The sequence below is a fragment of the Nannobrachium achirus genome (genome assembly GCF_963921795.1).
Source record: "Nannobrachium achirus genome assembly, chromosome: 12".
Lineage (NCBI taxonomy): Eukaryota > Metazoa > Chordata > Actinopteri > Myctophiformes > Myctophidae > Nannobrachium > Nannobrachium achirus.
The window spans coordinates 43,087,522-43,109,510 of NC_137832.1; the positions used below are offsets into that span (position 1 = coordinate 43,087,522).

Below are 21,989 nucleotides of genomic sequence, written 5' to 3' on the forward strand. Positions count from 1 at the left end.
TGGCTATTTTGTTTAAATGAAGTTTCTTTATGGGCCTCTCCATTGACTTAACATTGAGGAGCTTCACTTCGCGTGCACGCCCAACGTGCGTTGTAAACAAATCGCCGACATTACCGATGCGGGCGGGACCGGAGCGACGTACAGTAAGTAATAATATCTTTACTGTATATACAGTAAGATTCACAGTCCTCACCGTCAACGGCGCCATGGTATTAACCCTTTCAATGACGGTGAGCGCCGTCAACAGCAGCAGAACAGTTAATGTAAAAAACATGTTCTTATCAAAGAAAGATTTGGCAGCCCCCCTGTAGTAACTCTGAGGACCCCCTAGGGATCCCAGACCCCCTGTTGAAGACCTTCTGCACTATACAGTATATACAGTATGTTTTTTGACTAGTAGTGAAGACCTACCCCTGCGGATGCTGCGTCTCAACTTGCCACAGAAGGCGTCGATCTTGGGAAGCTCCTCCCCCTCTGTTATGGGGGAGTGGTTCTGGTCAGGGGAGGAGGCGGGAGCCGGGACGGGAGCCTGGTCCTGGGGGGGCTTGGAGTTGCCGGGTGGGGGCGAGGTGCAGGAGGGAGGCGGGGAGGTGGCGGGTGGCGTCTGGGCGGGGCTCTGAGGAGTGGTGGGCGTCTGGGGCGTGGGCGTCTGGGGCGTGTGGGCAGACGTGGGGCTGCTGCCCGCCGACTGGGAGGTTCTGTGGTTGTTGGACACAGGGCTGCCCAGGTCCAGGCCCCCCAACCCTGCCCTGGAGATGATGGGTGAATGGAGGGACAGCTTCCGCACGCGAACGGGCGAGGAGGTGCGGGAGTGGATGGACAGAGGCGGAGGGGAGGAGAACTTGCGGCAGAGCCGAGGGGACCGGTCGTTGGCGTGCTCCCCGCTCCTGTTGTTCTGATTGGTGGCAAAGAACAGCTCCAGTGACCTGGCGGCCGGAGGCAAACAGCATAATAATTAATGTAAGGAACGTACAACATGGGTTAAGAAAGACATGAAAATAAGATCCTGTAAGACAAAGAAAGGGGGGAAGATAATTACAGAGTAGGGCACTATGATAAGAGAAAAAAGGCAGCTACTATACAATAATAAGACATGAATGGGCTGCTGCTGATGGATGTTCAAACTTTGAAAATTACTTTTGTTCAAAGTTCAAAATCACACATTACTTTTTGCTTTTTCTCAGGCTCAGGGCCATGTGAGAATATATTTTATATTGCATTGGAGAATGACAGCAAAGCAAGGGCAAGGTGGGTAACGCGGATCACAGATCTGCGAACCAGACTTGGACAGGATATGTTGCGATAACGGCATATGATTGGTGCTATGCCCAATTGACTATGCTATGGGAGCTGCCGCTAAAATACACATATTGTAGACAAATTAAAATCATAATCAGATTCATAACTCGGCTGTCAGAGTTTCCTCTCAGCGCCCACTAATACCCCCCACCCCTCTTTCAGACATCCATCCACAACAGCACTCCGCCCTCCTCTGCACTGGCTCCGGAATGCCCTCAGAAGAAGTACCTCGGAGAGATGATGTATGACTGCGCTACTGCAACTAGACAAGAGCGTTCATGCATATACAAACACAACAATCATCTAATCGCATCCAATCTGTTCATCAAATGGTCAGGAAAACGGGAGGACAAATTGCAGGCGAGTAGCGCACGAGTAGGGAGAGCGAAAATAACAGGAGAACCGTGGAAGAAAATAGAACAGGCAAACAGAATGGGACGAGCATGAGAGAGTGAGAGAGTGAGATGGAAAAGGGGAGGGGCGGGGCAGTACAGAAAAACCTTGAAGCGAGCAGAGATAAAGCGGATCGAAGGGCGGTGACAGAAGAGAAGGAACCGATCAATGTGGCAGGAGAACAGAGACAAGGCCTTGGCTTGAGGCCTTGTTGGGGAGGAGAACCAACAGGAGCTGCAACTGAGAAACGAGCTGGAAAAAGGTTCTTTCCCCTTCCACGTGCCTCTGTCCTCGGGTCGACCATAGAGCTGAAATTGGTGCAACTACGACCTCTGTGGGTTGTGCAAGGTTCCCATGAGAAAAGTGGTAGGGTGTCTGAGCTATTTGAAATACCAGAGTGCTGTATGCTGGTTACATAAAAGTACATTAGATAAAATGTGAGGGAAACTCACTGGGAAAACTGTAAACAGGTTCTGTTTAATATAATACAGCAAAGTAAAGCTTTATATCCTAAACTGGTGACTGTTTTGGTCTATCGATTCATTAGCTTGTGTTAGATTGGGTGAGTTCATGAGAAGGGGAAAACAACCACTCCATTCCTAAACCATCCTGTTAGAGGACCAGAGGAGAGCAGACAGACATATAGATAACTAAGAAAGCGTGCTCCTCTGAGCGCAGGTCTCAGCCAGGCCGGGTTGCCTACCCACGTACCCAGGGCACGCGGAATTTGGAAGGTAGTCATATAGCCAACTGAAATGGAATCTGATATATACACCTTGATCACGTGACCTCACATATATTGTTTATTGTTTTGTTTTTTAAGTTTTGGACAAAATCTGTAGGTAGTAGCAAAAACACAAAATGGTGGAAAACTTTGCCCGGTGGAAATGGGCGTGGCCTACATGAAGACTTGCGCCATGATCCAAGGAATCTAGGAAAGATATTTGGACTGTACGACCTACGGTTCAAGAGTTATAGGGCAAAAGGGGTGCTGTTATAGTGCCACCATGAGGCAAATTTGAAAGATTTTAGAAAACATTTGGAAGTTCTAAGGGAGATCTTCCTTGGCCACTGATCTGTCCATTGGTGCCGGAGATAAGACAGACAAACGGCAAACGGACGGACGGACAGGTGCAAAAACATAGTCTCTGGCCTGGCGGAGACAAAAAGAGGAGATGGAAGCAGGAGGAAGAAAGAGAGATAGTGAGAGAATTGTTACTTAGACTGGTTCTTGATCTTCAGACTGTAGTCGGAGCAGATGGATGTGATGGACAAACGGTCAAATGAGTGGTACTGCACCCTGTAGAAAGGAGGTGAATGGAAGGATGGGTGGATGGATGGGTGGATGGATGAATTGGATATGATTGGATATGATTGCATGGCAGCGTATGAGACATACCGGTAGTATGGAGGCTTACATTCACACAAAATAAAAATGTGAATACCAAAATGAATGGACAAACCTGTGCGTGCGCGCGTGTGTGCGTGCATGCGTGCATGCGTGCATGCGTGTGTGATTGTTCCCTGCTCTCCTAATTGCGACCGTAGGTCGCATTTACTATCAAACCCTGCACAAAGTGTAAGTCCGTCCGTCAGTCCGTCAGTCAGTCTGTCTGTCACACCTCACACGTCACACTCTTGCCCTGCTCATATCTCCGCAACCGTTGCCCCGATCCATGCCAAATTTTGCACACACACTCCTTACCTGCCAAACTACAACCTCCAAGGACCTTCTTGCAAAACACATTTTTGGACACTGCTCCTACAATTTTTGCCCTAAAATCACGCAAATCGGTACACAGTATGTCTACACTCATCCCATCAACATGAATCTCTCCCATATAGCGCCACCTCCAGGCCGATTTTTAAAAACACATTTTTGGACACTGCTCCTACAGATTTTGCCCTAAAATCACGAAAATCACTACACAGTATGTCTACACTCATGTCATCAACATGGATCAGGAAGATTTTGGCAAAACACATTTTTGCCCTATTTGTGGAGATAAGTGACCTACGGTCGCTTATCTCCCGATTAGGGAGCCTTACTGGTGAAACAGGGCATGGTGAGTCTACACACGAACACACTCACGCATGCACACATACGTACGTACGCACACACGCGTGCAGACACACACACACACACACACAAACACACAAACACACACACACACACACGCTCCAAGGCAGAGAAAAATATGCAACTTTTCCAGTTGAAGAGGTAATTAATTCTGAGTAGGAATATAAACACTCACTCGTGGAGAGAGAGAGAGAAAGAGAGAGAGAGAGAGAGAGAGAGAGAGAGAGAAAGAGAGAGAGTGTGCGTGCGTGCGTGCGTGCGTGCGTGAGAGAGAGAGAGACAGAGAGACATACAACATATTCCTATAACTGTGCCAATTGCAACATTGTTGAAGCATCTGTTTTGCGGGCCTACGCACACACGTACAGTCGCACACACACACATACACAAACATGCAGTCGCACACCCACGTGCGCACAGTCACACACACAGACGTTCACAGGCGCACACACGCACACACACACACACACACACACACACACACACACACACACACACACACACACACACACACACACACACACACACACACACACACAGGCAGGGTATGTTCTGGAGCCAGTATGTATTTAACCTTGCGGGCAGAGGTTGTACAGTAGTTGGCTGCTGACTCAGAGCAGTGACCCCACATCTGGATAGACCGTTCAGTGAGGAAGAAAGAACAGAAAGCTAGTAAAGCACACACACACACACACACACACACACACACACACACACACACACACACACACACACACACACACACACACACACACACACACACACACACACAAACATGTACGTACGCACGCAAAAGCACGCACACACGCAAAAGCACACAAACTCTCGCACGCACATATATTCATAAACTTTTAATGAATAAAGATTAGGAAAAGGTGTGTTATGGCAGAAGTTACACACCAGTGTTCATTTATTTAACTGTGTTAAAAGGCTGCTCAGAGCTAAATGAACACTGAGGATATTACTGTGGATGATGCCAGATGGGAGGCCAGGTGAGATTTCCGTCTCGGCTGATGTGGAGGATATGTGTGTGTGTGTGTGTGTGTGTGTGTGTGTGTGTGTGTGTGTGTGTGTGTGTGCATGTAGGGCTGGGGGATATGGACAAATACAAATATCACAACGTTTTTGACCAAATACCTTGATATCGATATTGCGATATTGTGAATAATGCTGAATATGAATGGGGCAGTGCTCTATACATGAATATGGTGTGTAAAGTGCATATCATGTGTACTGTACATGCATGGATAGAAAACATTGTTTATTGCGACTGTCAGGTCGCAAGTTACTATGAAAAGCTCCACCAGCTGTCTGTCCCTCCGTCAGTCAGTCAGTCAGTCTGTCTGTCAAGTCACGTCACACTTTTGGCCCTACTCTTATCTCCGGCACCGTTGCCCCTATCCATGCCAAACTTTGCACACACACTCCTTGGCTGGCAAACCACAACCTCTGCCCCTGATTTCTCACATGCCCCTCTTCTAGCGCCACCATGAGGTTGCTTTTTGCAGACAACATTATTGTGTATACTAGGGCTTTCACCGACTAGTCGACTAGTTGACTAGTCGACTAGTATAACCACTAGTCGATCTTGTAGGTACTAGTCGAAAAGTCGAAAAAAATAAATAAAATAAAAATATTTTCGTTTTTTTATTTTTTATGAAGACCTAGCAAACTCATTTCAATTCGATTATAGTTGTTTTATGTCTAACAACCATTACAAACGGAATATTATTATCCAGTCACACACACACCTTGCTGCATCTCCCCACCGAGGGGTTAATATTCCCAAAGACAGTGGAGTGGAGTTCACCCAGAGTTCACCTAAAGTGCTCCGTGTCGCGTCTGCACACAGCAGTGAGTTGTGAGACTAGTCCTACAGTCAGAATATAGTTGTTTAACAGTATAACATCGTAGCGCGATCATAGCAGCAAGTGAGGACAGGCCAGTTCTTGCTACAACGAACAGACCGACAGACGTTCCGCACGTTCGTTTGATTAGAAGTAATTAAAAGACAGAGGAGTGTTTGTGTTGTGTAGCGAGCTAGCCAGCTAGCCTGGCTAGCCGACCATGGAAATGGATATATGTCCTTTGTTTACGAGAGACAGCAGCTATTGGTGAGTAAGCATGGCTTTCTATTACTGTAGCAGCTCAAATGGATGTGGCGATTGTGAAATGCTGGTCTTGTTGTTGCACTGACTTGCACACGTGGGGTTTGTGTGTGAGTATCCGTTGTCATGGTAACTTGGCTGCTGTGAAAGCCGTGCCACAGCGCTCTTTATTATGACATAATATGTTAACGACTAGTCGACTAGTCGACTACCAGTGGCTTCAACTAGTCGATCTGTAAAAAAAAATCGAACCTCTGTTCGAAGTGGAGCTGTGTGTGTGTGTGTGTGTGTGTGTGTGTGTGTGTGTGTGTGTGTGTGTATTACAGTTGAAAACAGCGCCCCTCCCTTAACATGTGTGGTCATAAAAGGTACTACCACATTCTTGAGGCTACATACGGACCCACATAGATACACACACGGCCATGTATAGGGAGCTCCACACAGCTCCAAAAATGCTTGAAGTGAAAGCCCTAGTGTATACATGGCACTGTTGCCCCTATCCATGCCAAACTTTGCACACACACTCCTTGGCTGGCAAACCACAACCTGATTTCTCACATGCCCCTCTTCTAGCGCCACCATGAGGTTATTTTCTTGCAGACAACATTATTGTGTATACATGCGACCTGACTGTCGCTTATCTCCCGATTAGGGAATCTTACTGGTTAGACACTATCAGAAATTGCTATAGCAGTGTCTGAGTTGCTAATGCTATAGCAGAGTCTCAGCTGTCAGACTTTCTCTGAAAGCAGTTGGCGCTGCCCAAGTCAAACCTAGTCTGGGATCACTTCACTTTTCGGACTTGTAACCGGTCTGGAGCGGAAACCACAAAACGTCATGTTGTAGTACTCAAAGGACTACAATTTGGCCGGAACTATTCACCGGAAACAGTTTTAACCCAAAATAATTCCCCTGCACTCAAGGACATACTTTTAAGGCCTACCTAATAAACTCCTTGATGCGGAGTAGTTTTGCTTTTGAAAAATGTGTTTGGTATATGCATCTTTTTTAGTCCAACTCGTAGTGACTGGCAAGACTACACTAGGCTACTGGAGCATTTTAAAATGGATTGGGGAAACAAACAGAGGGAACCAAATCAGAGCGACGCCGCTTCTTCTAGTGGTTTCCGCGTTGGGCGGAAACCAAACGGGCTGTTGTGAACGAACACCAGGCTTTCTCTCAGAAAGCCTGGTGGGCGAGGTTAAGTCAAACCTGCAGGTATACAAATATAAGCATAACATATGCTGTATATTTAGACCTGCTTTTCTCTCAGACAAATTCCTACCAAAGTCCGACTAATGCAACAGGTCAAAGGACAGGCAGGCATGGCCCTCGATTTTTCGAAATGGGGAGATACTGTAGATTATATTGATTAGAAAATGCACTCAGGAGCTGTCACTCTTTCAGGAACAGCTCTTGTCCTTATGAGGAAAATCCTGTGACATCTTTGCTCTTCGTCTTCACATTAAGACCGCATGCAAAGAAAATGTTGGTGGTGTACATGCTTCTTCATGCTCTTCATGCACGCTATCCCACCGCTGCCACTGTTGACGTGACTGCTAGTGTGAAGCGTCACGCAACAAGTTCAAAACTATGTAATGACTTACTAGCGCAGGCTACCATCTTTTTGAATTAAAATGATTTAAAACACATTTTAGCGTAGATAACACCAGCGTCCGTTAGATGGGAGCATAAGTGGGCCTACATGCCGTATCACGATATCATGCTATCCCAAATCCTAGACAATACCTAGTCTCATCGATATACATATTGTGTATACATAATATATCGATATACATATCGTGTATATCGATTACGTTACACAGGTATTGCCCAGCCCTAGTGCACGTGAGTTTGCATCTCCTGCCTCCCTGTGAAAGTACATGTACGTACCTGATTGGAATGGAGGTGAAGGGCTTCTTATAGATGTCGGCCAGCTTGTCCATGACGACGGCAGCGGTGGTGAAGATCCTGTACGTGTGCAGGAAGGTGTTGAGGAAGTCGATGGAGAGGAAGCGCAGGTCGGTCAGCCTCTCCAGCAGGCGCTCCACACTGGCATAGCGGATCTGCGGGACCTTGCAGGAGTTGAGCGTCTTGCTGAAGCAAATGTCAACATCATCTTTATGGAGACGGACATCAGATCTGATGGGCGCACGCGCACGCACACACACACAAACACGCGTACACGCACAGAGCACAACCAAAGCGCGGGTGACTGTCGAGCTGCTAATGTAGCAAGGTGGGTAAAGTGATGCTAAAAGAAAATAGATCAAGAACTCATAGAGCAGGGGTCTTCAACAGGAGATCCGGGACCCCTAGCGGGTCCTCAGAGGTACTACAGGGGGGCCGCCAGATCTTTGTGTGATAGGATCTTTCTTTTAAATGAACGACTTGAACACTCACATCCCTATTCTGAGGAAAACTTTGGCCGAAAATAGCAGATCTACAAGCTCTAGCGCGAGGCGTTGAGAGCTTGTAGATCGACTATTTTTGGCAAATAGGTTTGGTGTAGAGGTTAAGTAGTTTAATATACACATTAACACAAATCCAACATAGACTGATGACAGTGCTCTCAAACAAGTCTATGAATCGATCTATGAAATCTGTGAAAATCTGTTACACAATTTTATACAAAATGTAGTACTTTATCTCCCTCTCAGCTAAAAACGTTGAAGACCCCTGTCATAGAGGATCACAAGGGGAAAAGTATACAAAGTTACAAAAGGATAACAATGAGCACGGTTTAACCACTTCCAACCTGGTGTCCTTATCCTGGGCATGCCATTAAATAGGCTCTCATCACCCACCTGAAAACCAGGTATACTCAATGAACAGGTGGGTGTGGCCACATGAAAACATAATGTTAAAGAGGTGGTGCCATAGTTTTGTACTTTTTCTGTTTTGTATGTGTCTATGAAGTCAACATTATTCTAAAAAGCCACCGGGTGGGGTTATAATGTGCAGATTTGTATAATCATTATAGCTGATGATTATGTTGTAGGGGGGAAAATATTAACGGCACCCTGTCTTTAATAAATGTACAAAAGAAATCCTAGTGGAAAAAACAAATCTCACAGAAGCTCACAACGTGTCACACTGCGACACAGTGTCAACTTGTAAATCGTCTATTTCCACTATTCATCCTACGATGAAGTAAATGGGGCTTAAGTGGTTAAGTGTGAAATTAAGTTTGCGAACGTAAACAGAATAAAAAGAATAACAGCTAATTCCACAACCATCAACAAAACCATGTATTAAGGTTCACCCAGTTATGCTGAATGGAGTAAATCAAACAACGCTGGCGTGAAAAGACGGCTGTTTCCTCCTGTCATACGAACACATTTACCTGATCACATGAGGCACTGTGACTTTGGAGTTCTCCTCAAACACACTGGTCATCAGTCCGTTACAGCGGATATTATCTATGCACTGTAGAGATAGACGTGACAGACAGACAATGCAACACAGAAACAGAGACATAAGAAGTGGAACATAGTGGGTCAAATACTGTATAAGGTTTAGAGTGCTGGAATAGTAACACCACCATTTAGAAATACTCAAATACAAGTCCTGTATTTAAAGTCATACTTAATTAAATGTAGCATCAAAATACTAAACATACATTATGATACTAGATTACCATATTTATTGTTGCATTAATCTGTTCATCACTGTATTATTGCAGGTTGTATTTTATTTCAATAATTCTCTCTATATATTACTTGATATACTGCTGGATAGCCTCCAACCCCCTAATGTATGTATCGATGTATATTTGTATCAATAATCTGATCAAAAGTAAAGCAGTACAATAATGCTCTCTGACATACTGTGGATTCAAAGTGTAAAGTAAAGTAATACAAAATGATAATGCTCAAGTAAAGTGTGTGTGTGTGCGCGCGCGTGTGTGTCTGTGTCTGTGAGATTGTGTGTGTGTGCGCGTGTGCGTGCAGTGTTGAGGGATGCTGCTCTGGGCAGATTGAGAGTCAAAGGTCCCCCCGGGGTTGGGGGCGCACCCCTGTCTGTGTTTGCTTCTCACCAAGGCCTCATGGATGCCCGGGGGACATGCCCTCAGTGCCGTTTGTAGACTCTTGTTATTCTGCGCGTCAGGGTGTATGTCTACAGTCTATGAGTGTTTACTGCAGTTCTGTGCGTCACCTGGCTAATGTCGCTGGTCCAGGCGGCCTTCTCCTGCCGAGAGGGAGCCAGCAGCAGCACGGTGAAGGACGGAGAGTCAGACGGCTCAACTACCAGCTTAAAGTCCAGCTGACCAAACACCTGCCCACTGGTCTTTGCTGTACAGACAGACAGACAGACAGACAGACAGACAGACAGACAGACAGACAGACAGACAGACAGACAGACAGACAGACAGACAGACAGACAGACAGACAGACAGACAGACAGACAGAGTGGTTTACTGACTGCCACAGTGGGTAATAAGACATGTACACATACATAAACCTTACAAAAAAATAGCAGTTTTACAAGCCTGTAAGTCAGTTATTTTCCGCTAGTGTGACACTCCTGTACAAACAGTATAAAGAAATAGGGCATTATGAAAAAAGAAATTATAAGAAGAAGAAATAAGAAAAAGGTTGAAATATGGATATAACATTTCTGTCCGACAGTAACGTTATAATAGATTGGAAAGTTTTGCAATTCACTCAATGTGAAATACGTGAAAAGGAATATAATATACACAAACACACAAGCACATACACACTCAAACACATAAACACACACACACAACCGAAGGGGTTAATTAAGTGGACCTGCTATCTTTAGTCCGTGGACCCCTGAGGGCGAAGTTTAAGTGTGCGGTGTGCAGAGAGTGCGCATGTGTTTGTGTGTGGGCGTCCCCATTTCACTGTCTGCTGAGAGCATCCTGGGAGAAACAAATGGCCCAGTGAAGTCATAAGGATCACGACCTGACATTTACAAGGGTGGCCGTGTGATATTTGAAGGGAAGTCGTTTCTCTACACACTTATAATTTGACACCCAATTAACCTGCATGCAGAGAGAGGGGGGCATAATGAGCCCCGAAACAGCTGTCTGTGGGTCAACACTAGCATACCCCACCCCCCGCAACAATATACTTATTCTATGAGAGGGTAGGGCATTCACCGAATATTCGAATATCAAATTGACTATTCGACGTTGTTCACCAAAGTCGAATATTCGCTTATTTTTTTTAATTTATTTTTTTGTCTTTAAAAAATATATAGTTTATAAAGCGTGGCTAGATAGGAAGTCATAAAAATTTGTTGTCATTGCCCCTGGTGGATGAATTTGTTAATGCTCTATACCAGGGGTTCTCAAACCTTTTTAGGCTGTGACCCCCAAAATAAACATATTTGAACTGGGGACCCCCACCCTGACAAGCACTTGGAATTGTACGCATTACATTTAATGCGACTCGGTTCCGCAGATAAATATTGTGAAAATAGCAGATCTACATATTCACAACGCCTCGCAACGCGAGGCGTTGTGAGAATGTAGATCTGCTATTTTCACAATGTTCGCCTCTTGCTTACTTAATATTTGACAGTTTGGCCAGTCCTGTCGAATATTCGACTATTCGAATACTTAGAGGTCGAATAATTCGAATACTAAAAATCACTATTCGTGAATACCCTATGAGAGGGCATAAAACAGTCATTTCTATTACATTAATTCTCATAAATTTAAACTGCTATGTGTGTCATGAGTGTACTTTACGTATATCCACACAGAACAGAAATATTACATGCCGATATTGTTATGAAATTTTAGATTAAAATGAGGTTGCTTTTTTCACCACAAATAAAGGCATCAACCTTTATGAATGAGGCATCGTCAAATGAATAGTTTGTTTGATGCATTTTCAGACCTTTTATTTAACTGTGCAGCATAAAAGCTCACATCGCGTTGCACTTCGACATTGTGACCTTGTAGATCTGCTATTTTCACAATGGAACCGAGTCAAACTAAATGTAATGCCTCAACTCCTACGACTATGATTGTTTTGGGGGTCGCGCTCTGAAAAGGTTACAAGGCTAAAATGTCTACAGTGCATGGAGGACACACACTGAGGCTGAGCCTCTCATAATGTAGGTGCAGTCAACTCACACTCCTCATCGCTGGTGTCTTCCTCGATGAGCGTGCAATCAATGAGGGACAGAACTCCTCCTTGCTACGAGAGTCAAAGAGCAGATATGCACAAGCTGATAGTCTGACCACATTAAAAGTGCATAAAGAATGATACAGTATTGTTTCACGTCTGCTGAACAAGTACTATAGTCTAAATAATATATCAATATTTAAACCTAGATAATAAGATTTCCAATCAGACCTAAACCTGAAAGGTAGGCCTATATGACTGAACTGCTGTCCACTCACCTTGAGCAGGTGCAGCTTCCCCCCGGAGCTGCGTGTGCAGATCAGGAAGTGTTTGGTGAACAGGAAGCATTGCCTCTCTCCTTCCTTCTTCAGAGAGAGAGAGCCCAGACGCACCTTACTGAGCTTACCTCGCTCCACTGATGGCAGCTGGATCAGGGAACCTAGAGAGGAGATTCAAAACGAAACACTGTTTTGCTGTGTTGTTTTATGTAGTAAAAAAGAACAGTTAAGACAACAGAACAACGGAGAGAAAAAGACGAAGAGGAGACATAAGTTCCAGTCTCTAAATATGAATTTGGAAGAAGTCATTTAAAAGAAGATACTGAATTAGCCAGCTTGAGTTCCTCGAGTAGGGAATTCAACAGACTTGGAGATCATGGCTGCTCAGATTGCCTAACGCTAATAAGAGAGGCTTTAATGTTCGTTCCCTCTCTTGATGTACCTTGCTCTTTACTGTACTCTGTTCTTATTTTTTTTCTTTTTCTTCTTACTTCTCTGTAACTTTTGTAAATAACCTTATACTGCTGTGCTGCCTCTGGGCAACTGATTTTCCCCCTTGGGATAATAAAAGTATCTTTCTACCACTTTTTCGAGTCACGTGTTCAAATACTGGATTCTGATTGGCTAAATTCCGGAGGTTATGAGAGGACAACTGCCGCAAAGTTGTGTGTCCGAGATCAATGCGCCTCAGTGTACATCCGGGGACTTCAGGAGGTAGTCCCCCAACCAACAAATGAAGGTCGCAGCGGTCCTATGTTTACTAACGTGCGTACTATCGTCGCCGATTTATTTGGATCCAATGCAATCCGCCAACTTTAAAGCCCCTTTTCTCTGAACCTATGCCTTTCTGGAAGCGAACAGCCTCTATTTACGGCCGGAACGGTGCTTTTAACTGACGTTAGCTTAGCTGTAAGCTAGACGCATGGATTAGTATGGAGTTGGCGCCATCTGTTGGTGAGTAGAAGATGTTGTTGGTGGAACTATCTGCTGTCTCGCGGAAGTTTTATAGGCAATAATGATTGTAACTTAAGATCCTTGCAAGTTACAACTATGTGTTTTCTTTCATGTATACGGGAAAAAGTGGTAGAAAAGCTATTTACCACTCGGGGTCGGACATTATGCTCTCATAATGTCCTGAGTGAGTGTGTTATCGGACTCGGCTGCGCCTCGTCCGATAACACCCTCACTGCGGACATTATGAGAGCATAATGTCCTCTCACTCGGGGTAAATTGCTTACATCTATCTATCTATCTATCTATCTATCTATCTATCTATCTATCTATCTATCTATCCAATGTTGAGCCTTCACTATCCTCTATGTTTTTATCAAACATTTATAGGAACTCTGGTTTCTTATTTTCAACTGTACTATCCATGGCCCAGAAACATCGCATCGTTAACTCTGTCACACAGATTGTGCACAACCTTAACAGAAGCATTCTAGCCAACCATTTATCATCAGCAATCAAGCATGACCAGTCCCAGAAAATACAGCTGTGCCAATTTCTATAATGCAAGATTGGCCATGGTATAAGTATAAGTATAAGTCTGTTTTACCTTGAAGCTAGAGTATAGTTTCTATATACTGGTATATACACACACACACACACACACACACACACACACACACACACACACACACACACACACACACACACACACACACACACACACACACACACACACACATTAATATGCCTACTTGTGTTGCATATACAAGTATTTTTGTGTAAAAGAGATAATAATCTAATATTATATCCCTGCTACTTTGGAGAAGTGGGAAAAAGGTCCTCTTGGTCAGAGAATGAGGCAAGACAGTGAAATTGAAGGCAAAATGTGTCGCTGAGCGAGTTGGCTTGGTTTGCCTCGTCCGTTTTCAAGCAAGATAAAATGACTGTGGTGTTCACAATTATAGCTAAACGTGACTCTAAAATATGTTCCTGAAAACATTTGCGCTGCCAAATAGGCAATGCAGAATCAGGCTCTTGATTAATGATTGATTAGCACTGCCTCCTTTGATCTGAGTTTTGTGAGCCTGGTGTGTTGCGCTGGACACACCTGGGGATTGTCAGTCATTGTATCAAACCCACCCCATATTAGATCAATAGGCTCTATGCATATACGCCATTTTGTTCTACTTCCGGGTGTCTTTCGACTTCCTTCACAGGTGTTACTGATGATACTAATCAAGGCTCTGTTTGATTTATTGCACAGTGGGTCTTGTAGCAGAGTGTTTCCAGTGAGCCAACATGCACAATATCAGCACCCTGACTCTGTTTGACCAGAATGGAACAGACCCTTCATTAGTATCATCGGTAACACCTGAAGGAAGTCGAAAGACACCCGGAAGTAGAACAAAATGGCGTATATGCATAGAGCCTATTGTTGTTAATGGCACAAACCAGGCCAGGTGAGCTGTAAATCTGTCTGAATGGGAAGGGGGTCAGACATACAGTATCTGCCAGAGATGAGCCTGCAGAGTCATCTGGTTCCCAGGCTACACATGTTTACAAACAGGTAACTTCACTTGGATTTAGAGAAACAATGAGGAGATTGTACATCGCCATGATAATCAAATACACATAATATGCAAATTGGAACCAACGATTACACACATACAGCTATATTTTCGACCATGCCTTACCCCTAAACTTCTTGCCTTTTTTTTACTGTTTTGAAAAACATTTTAAAATACTACAAATAGCCGTTGTACATCGACCCGTTGTGAGCTTGTAGAACTTTTCAAAATGTTTTTCAAAATTATAAAAAAAAGGCAAAGAAGGACAAAAATAGGGCCCATAGCCCTAGGGAAACTGGCTGAGCAGGGCTGAGAATTGACGTATATATTTTATGGTAAAGTGCTGGTAATTAAGAGCCCGTTTACACAACGCCGTTTACACAAGAAATCCGCAAAATGAAATGTCAGATATGCCTTCCGTTCAGACAACAACGGCATTTTCGGGGGTTGAAAACGCAAACAAAGTAAGACCAGGTTTTAGAGTGGAAAAGTTGACAACGGTTTCCCCTCGCGTCACCGTCTGAACAGCAGAAACGCAACAAACGATAAATCAAGTGATGTCATGGCTCACATGCAGACTACATGCAGCCATGTTACCATGGTGAATGTAAACAAGGAAATGGAAGCGGCGTCAAACGTCTATCTGTGCGTCGACCGCAACCTAGCGTCACGGTGTGCACATTACATCATTTTCAATGTTAGTGCGTTTCCACGACGCACAATAAGAAGTGAGAACGCAACATTTTGCTGTTCTCTCTAGAGCAGGGGTTCCCAATTTTTTTGGTCTCAGGGCACCCCATAAATATTTTTTAAATTTTCACTCCCAGCACCTTATATTTATACTTAGCATATCGTCGATGTCGGGTGGAAACCTTGTATGTCCAAAACTGTTCGTTTTGTATTTACTAAACCAGTGAAAACAACCGATCTACACGCACACAACGCCTCGCATCATCGCGAGGCGTTGTGTGTGTGTAGATCGGCTGTTTTCACTGGTTTTGTATGATGAAGCAGGGATTTGCTTTACCAAAAGACTACACATTTGAAACTTGGAGATACAAGGTTTCTGCCCGACAGTGACGATATTTTAGTGATTTTGTTGCGAGGAAAACGTTGAGATAACTGCCATTTTGGTGTCCAAAGTGTCCAAATAAATTTCAAATATTATCAAATTATCTCGCGGCATCCCTGGACTGCCGTCACGCCACCCCAGCGTGCCCCGTTACCCACTTTGAAAACCCCTGCTCTAGAGACCGTTGTCGTCTGAACGTGGCCTAAGAGTCTCACCCTGTCTGACGAAGGTCTGACTGGTGTCCAGTAGAATGTCACAGCCCTCCACGATCATCCTCTCTATGGCAAGGTTCTTACGGATGTTCTCTGTGTCACTCACCTCATCATGCATCACCCTAGCCACACACATACAGTACACACACACGCACGCACGCACGCACGCACGCACGCACGCACGCACGCACGCACGCACGCACGCACGCACGCACGCACGCACGCACACACACACACACACACACACACACACACACACACACACACACACACACACGTGAAGAATGCAAACATTATTGGTAAAAAGTATGTAATGAGTCAGTGCGGTTGAATCGTCTGAGACAAAGACCTAGACATACCTGGACAGTTCCTCAAGTTTGGATTTGGCAAATTCAAGACTCTTGCGCTCCACGTGCTCATGAGGCGTGTGTGCCAACAATTCGTGCAGCGTGATGATATAGCGGGGGATCTGTCAGAGGACAGAATGGGAGGTGTCAACAGAAGGGGAAAGTAAAACAAAAGAGTAGGACAATAATATAATGTCAATGAGGGTCCATTTCATATAAGGTTCTGAAAGACAGAGCAGCACTGTCCAATGTAAAGCAGTGTTATAGTCTTTCGAATAAAATTCCATTTAGTTTCAGTCACATTTTAGTCATTTGAAATAGTTTGTTAGTCTAGTTTTAGTTGACTAAATTTCATACAATCTTAGCTGACTAAATCACTTAATTTAGAATGTATTTTGGCAGGCCTTTAATGACGTCGTAATGCCTGATTTTACACTTGGTTGCATGCTGAAAATAGGCGATCTACAAGCTCACATCAACAAGGTTCACGTTGACTCAATGTGCAGTTCTGACGTTATAGTTTGGCACTTTTGCTTATAAGGTCAGGGTAAGGTTTTGGGGGTAGGGCTAATGTTAATGGTAGGAGTTTGGGCTGGGAAGTTTATGGTAAGTGTTTGGTGTGGGGTTAGGGTGCCCTCACACCAAAATACCTATGAGAGTGGAATCTGCGTTCCGCCAATGCATTTCAATGATAAGGGAGCGTTTTTTGCAGAAATCCTCTGCTGGCATGAAACCGCTTCACTCTCATTGAAATGCATTGGCGGAACGCGGATTCCACTCTCATAGGTACTTTGGTGTGTGGGCACCCTTAAGTTCAGGATAAGGGTAAGTTTACACTTGTTGCCACAGTACTCAAAAGGTTGCCTTCGGTATTTAACATGTGGACGCCACAGGTACCCGACCAAGCGTAAAATATGACGAGGATGAAAATAATTATGCAGATGGACATTTTGTTCATACTTGGGGCTGGACACTCCCTAACTTCATCAGTGTTGTAAAGTAAGTAGATTTACTTAAAAACTCATTTGGTGCCAGCGCCCTCTAGGGGCCATAGAATGCCAGGGTATCTCTCATAGGCGAGCGCTTTAGCTTCCAGGACCTCACCTTCCAGGACCTCACATGCTCACGTTCATGCACGTCATGGAAATGTCCCGGATGATAATGCTAACAGAATGGCTATTCCCATTTTGTCATCTAAAAGATCATTTTTGGGCGATTTCGCCGTAAATAAACCTCGCGCCGCTTCCCTAAAGACACAATCCAGAGATATAAGCCTTCAAAGATGTGGTCTTTCATTGGATTAGGCGGAGATTGGCGATTTCGTTCGCAAATAACGGCCGGCCGGGCCGTTGCTAGCTTTCGGCTAGTAGCTAGAAAAATCAGGCCAGGCTTCAGAAGGCCTCTTATCATTTTATTCCATTTCATTAAATATCCCGGACTAGTTCGGGATAGGCACCCTGGAATACGTCGCGCCGCCTACAATGAACATTGGGTGAACATTGGGGGGGGTCTAAACTTTATTTTAAACCATTTTCAATGGAATAAATCGTCGGAGCATCTAGCGTCTCTCGTTGGTGAGCGCTGGGCGAGCCGGGACCACCCACGTTGCTCCAAGCAGCTCGGGGTAAGTAAAATAGCAAATAAAAAATTGTTTTTGATCCCGAATATCCCGAACTAGTTCGGGATAGGCACTCAAAGAGTTAAGTACTGTACTTAACACTTTTTCTCTTCAATGTCTCGCGTTGCCATGGTTACCATAGACTTCCATGTAATTGTGCAATTGTGTAAAAAGTGCACGCCCATGCCTAGATGCACCACGTGTGTAGATGCTGTTCACAGCTTTCAAACAAAAAAATCCGCTTGGAAATCCGTTCAGGCATTCATGATTTATCAGCCATTATGTTTTCTTCAGATGTAAACAAACATGGCTGCCATGTTTGAAAGAATGAGTTGGTATGGGGTTAAACATGCAATTTCGCGATCGCGATCATGCCTAATACATTTCTGGAGGTCCCAAAAAATATTTTGAAAAAAAAAAAATTAAAAAAAAAAACTTTTTTTTTTTTCAAAAACGGCCCAAACTCGGGAAACTCGGGGTTGGCACAGCGGTAGTACCAATACAAACTCGGGAAACTCGGGGTTGGCACCATATGTGTTAAGTACAGTTTTGAGGTATCTGTACTTTACTTGAGCGTTTCCAGTTTCCAGTTTCCAGTACTTTTACTTCTACTCCACTACATCTTGGATCCAAATATTGTACTTTTTACTCCATCCACTACTTTTATTTGAAAACCTGAGTTATTGGTTACTTAGCAGATATCAATGATTATATTATAAAACATACATTATTCAAATACTGATTTTATACCTTGGCAATCTGAAAATAGCCGATCTACAAGCTCACAACGCGTCGCATCGCGACGCGTAGTGAGCTTGTAGATCTTCTATTTTCAAACATTTTGTACTTTTACTTTTGGTACATAGTATATTTTGATGCCAACACTTTTGTACCTTTACCCAAGTACATTTTGAATTCCAGACTTTTACTTGTAACCGAGTGTTTCTATATTGCAGTATTGATACTTTTAGTAAACAATGTGAGTACCTTTTCCACCACTGAACCTCATACAATGAAAGTAGATGTTGTTTCCTCACCTGGAACATGGGGTATGTGAGGAAGGTCTCCAGCATCCGTCCCTCGCAGGCGGCGTTGGATTCGTACTGCTTCAGCAGCTTGTCAAAGTCCCTGTTCTGCTTGCAGTTGGCCAGCACTTGCAGGCTGTACTGGTGGTTACGCACAAACTCCTGGTAGATGTTCAGCATTGGCAGCAGGATGTCGAATAGGTCGGCTGTATGCAAGAAACACACACAACAACTAGGGCATTAATTAACGACTGATTTTTGCAAGTCGACTCGACTCAGTAAAAAGTTGAGTTAAAGTCGACTTTATCGTTTGATGACGTCATCACATCACACACGACCCCCCCCCCCCCCCCCCCCCAGATGATTAACTTAATGTGAAACATTGTTTTCTCACTCAACTGTAAACAAACAACATAAAGGTTATAGAGGGTATCATCACATTTCTAAAGTGCCAATTTTAAGGACTTTTAACCCATTTAGACCGGGAACGCAAAATGCGTTTTTACCTTTCAGGCCGGGAACGCAAAACGCTGTTTATCCTTTCAGACCGGGAACGCAAAATGCGTTTCCTGCGTTTCCTGTAGTTTTTACCCTCTTCTGGTCTCGTGGCCAATGAAATGCATCAGGAGGCGATGACGTATGCTTCCCAAAGCAAAGCTTTTTTTTTGGCTTTGCATAACTTTATTTGTCGGAGAATCCCAGTGCGCACAAGAACAGCTTCTCATAGCGGCGAAATGAAAGACGCGTTGAGCGAAGGCAAACCGGACCCGCTGGAATTGGCATTGTTATTGTTACGTGATATGTTTGAAAACGACGACGATGATGAAGAAGTGTTTCATGGATTTCATGAGGACTGGATTACTTTTCACGGATGCACTTTGAGACGAGACCAACACGTTAGCCGAACAGCTAGTCAACCCCAAACTCCAGAACAACAGATTTGCAGCTATCTGGAGGTAATAACACTTATAAAATGATTATGATGATATGGTTCATTCATTCACATACACAGGCGCACACACACACACGCACGCACATATAATAATAATGACAAATGTCGCTCGCCAGATTTACCGTTATATGGAGCTAACAACTAGAATTGAATATATTCAATAAGAAAGTTTTGGTGCTTGTTGTTTCTTGTCAAAGTGGTGGCCTATGGTGTAAGGCCTATGGTGTAAGGTCTCAAATATTTGCTAATTATGTTTCTATGAGCTACATAGGCTGAGAAATATATTATCTATTAGACGTTTTATAAGATTTATTACAATTTTTGAGTTTGCAGATTTCTTTTTAAAAAATGATAAAGGTCTGGACCATGACAAATAATTTCCCATGAAAGCCAAAGGTGTAAGCTATCAAACAGTTTTGAAATTTTGTTTCTAGCTGCTACAGAGGCTGAGAAATAAATGTTTTAGTAGACGTTGACACCTCTGTGAAGTTTTCCATAAAATCTCAGGTTTTAGGGGTATTTTTCCAATCGGCCATAGGTTTTTAAGGCTTTTTTCCAGGCGGACTTAGGTCTAAATGGGTTAATACCTCTAAAATGGCAAATTAAACATTGACCAAATTGTCAAATATATAGAGGCAGAAATTGTGAAAATAGCCGATCTACATGCTGAGCATGTAGATCTGCTATTTTCACAATAGAAAGTATTATTTTCTTTTTTTTTCAACTTCGACTTTCGACTTTCTCTGGTGGGAGTCGACTTGTGTAATGAAGTCGACTGAGTCGACAACAAGAATGAGCTCAAAACTACACCAGAACAAACAATGGCAACATTTAAATCATGAGGAGAATACTTCATGAAGTGCAGGTCTCGGATCTCTTTTTTGCAGGTTAGAGTATGTTAGGGTATAAGCAGTAAAAGTAAGTAAGCCTTGCCGAGCCATGAGGCCCATAGGGCAGGAGCATATCTCCTGTTTCTGTAGCATGAGGCAGCTTGATGTACAAGTACACACCCTGGACATGACGCTGGTATGTCGCAGGGACTTAAGTCTTTGGTATGACCCGGCCAGGGATCGAACCCCGACCTCCAAGTCTCAGGTCAGACACTCTAACTACAAGGACACTGAGGGATAATCAGGCATGGCCTTATCATGTATTTTTTCGAGCATTCTGTACAAAGAGTACTAAGCATCATGTGCATATAGACCACAGTGAAAGGCCTAACACTGTAGCGTGTTTTCAGCTAAGTGTCAGACAGCCAAGCTAATCTAAGGGAGGAAATCAGTTGAGAGGGAAGTGTTTAATCACTAGACCTTCGCTCCCTCTCTCTGTCCCTCCCTCTTCCTCTCTCCCTTTCTCCCTTTCTCTCACTCTCCCTGAACACGTCACATATAATTTGCCTCTTTGTCTTTCAACAATCCACCCTGCAGCAGTCTGTCTCCTAGGTGATGCTTATCTGTTATGCCGAGGGGGGAGAGGGGGGGGGGGGGGGGGGGGCTGAAATGATGGCATGCCTTTGTGTTTTGGTGGGTCATTGTCGGATTGCCGGTCAAGAACATGTGTGCATGTCGCAGAACGAGATAAGAAGTGAAAAAGAGTCAGATGTTCTATTCAAGCGTGTGACATGGCGGCAGTTAGACATCAAAACACCTGTTTGAATGAGAGGTGCTCTACAGGTCCACATAGTGATGTCACTGTTGAATCAGCGAGAAACAGCTTGCGTGGAGCAGTGTGAGATGAAGTGGGATGGCAGGGTTGCAGAGTGTATGCACAGGCTGATGCCCGATTTATGTCTGCATGTGAATTATTTTGTGTGCAGTGTGTAACAGTAGCTTACCCAGGACCAGAGTTGGCCAGTTGGCTATCCGAGCCTTAAGGCCTTGGTGGAAGATCTCATGTAGGAACATGATGGTCTCACTGTGGACATACAGCACACATATACAGAACAAAACAAAAGTATACAGAACAAACACACAATCAGAAGA

General features: G+C 44.0%; 1 protein-coding gene across 3 annotated transcripts in view; it reads right to left on the reverse strand.

Moving 5' to 3' along the window:
* Nucleotides 1-21,989, reverse strand: part of LOC308295055 (ras-specific guanine nucleotide-releasing factor 2) — a gene marked incomplete at both ends in the record, with an annotated part of 76,794 nt that overhangs the window by 32,531 nt on the left and 22,274 nt on the right. The window contains 11 exons of one of the 3 annotated variants that reach the window (XM_080738001.1): nucleotides 412-926; nucleotides 2,912-2,992; nucleotides 7,774-8,022; nucleotides 9,227-9,309; nucleotides 10,039-10,175; nucleotides 11,993-12,056; nucleotides 12,263-12,423; nucleotides 16,069-16,187; nucleotides 16,425-16,534; nucleotides 19,068-19,261; nucleotides 21,842-21,921. In XM_080738001.1, coding sequence (XP_080594127.1) covers nucleotides 412-926; nucleotides 2,912-2,992; nucleotides 7,774-8,022; nucleotides 9,227-9,309; nucleotides 10,039-10,175; nucleotides 11,993-12,056; nucleotides 12,263-12,423; nucleotides 16,069-16,187; nucleotides 16,425-16,534; nucleotides 19,068-19,261; nucleotides 21,842-21,921 — 1,793 coding nt within the window. Of the gene's footprint in view, nucleotides 1-411; nucleotides 927-2,911; nucleotides 2,995-7,769; nucleotides 8,023-9,226; nucleotides 9,310-10,038; nucleotides 10,176-11,992; nucleotides 12,057-12,262; nucleotides 12,424-16,068; nucleotides 16,188-16,424; nucleotides 16,535-19,067; nucleotides 19,262-21,841; nucleotides 21,922-21,989 lie in introns of all 3 variants that reach the window. The other 2 variants (XM_080738002.1, XM_080738003.1) reach the window with 2 other exon arrangements.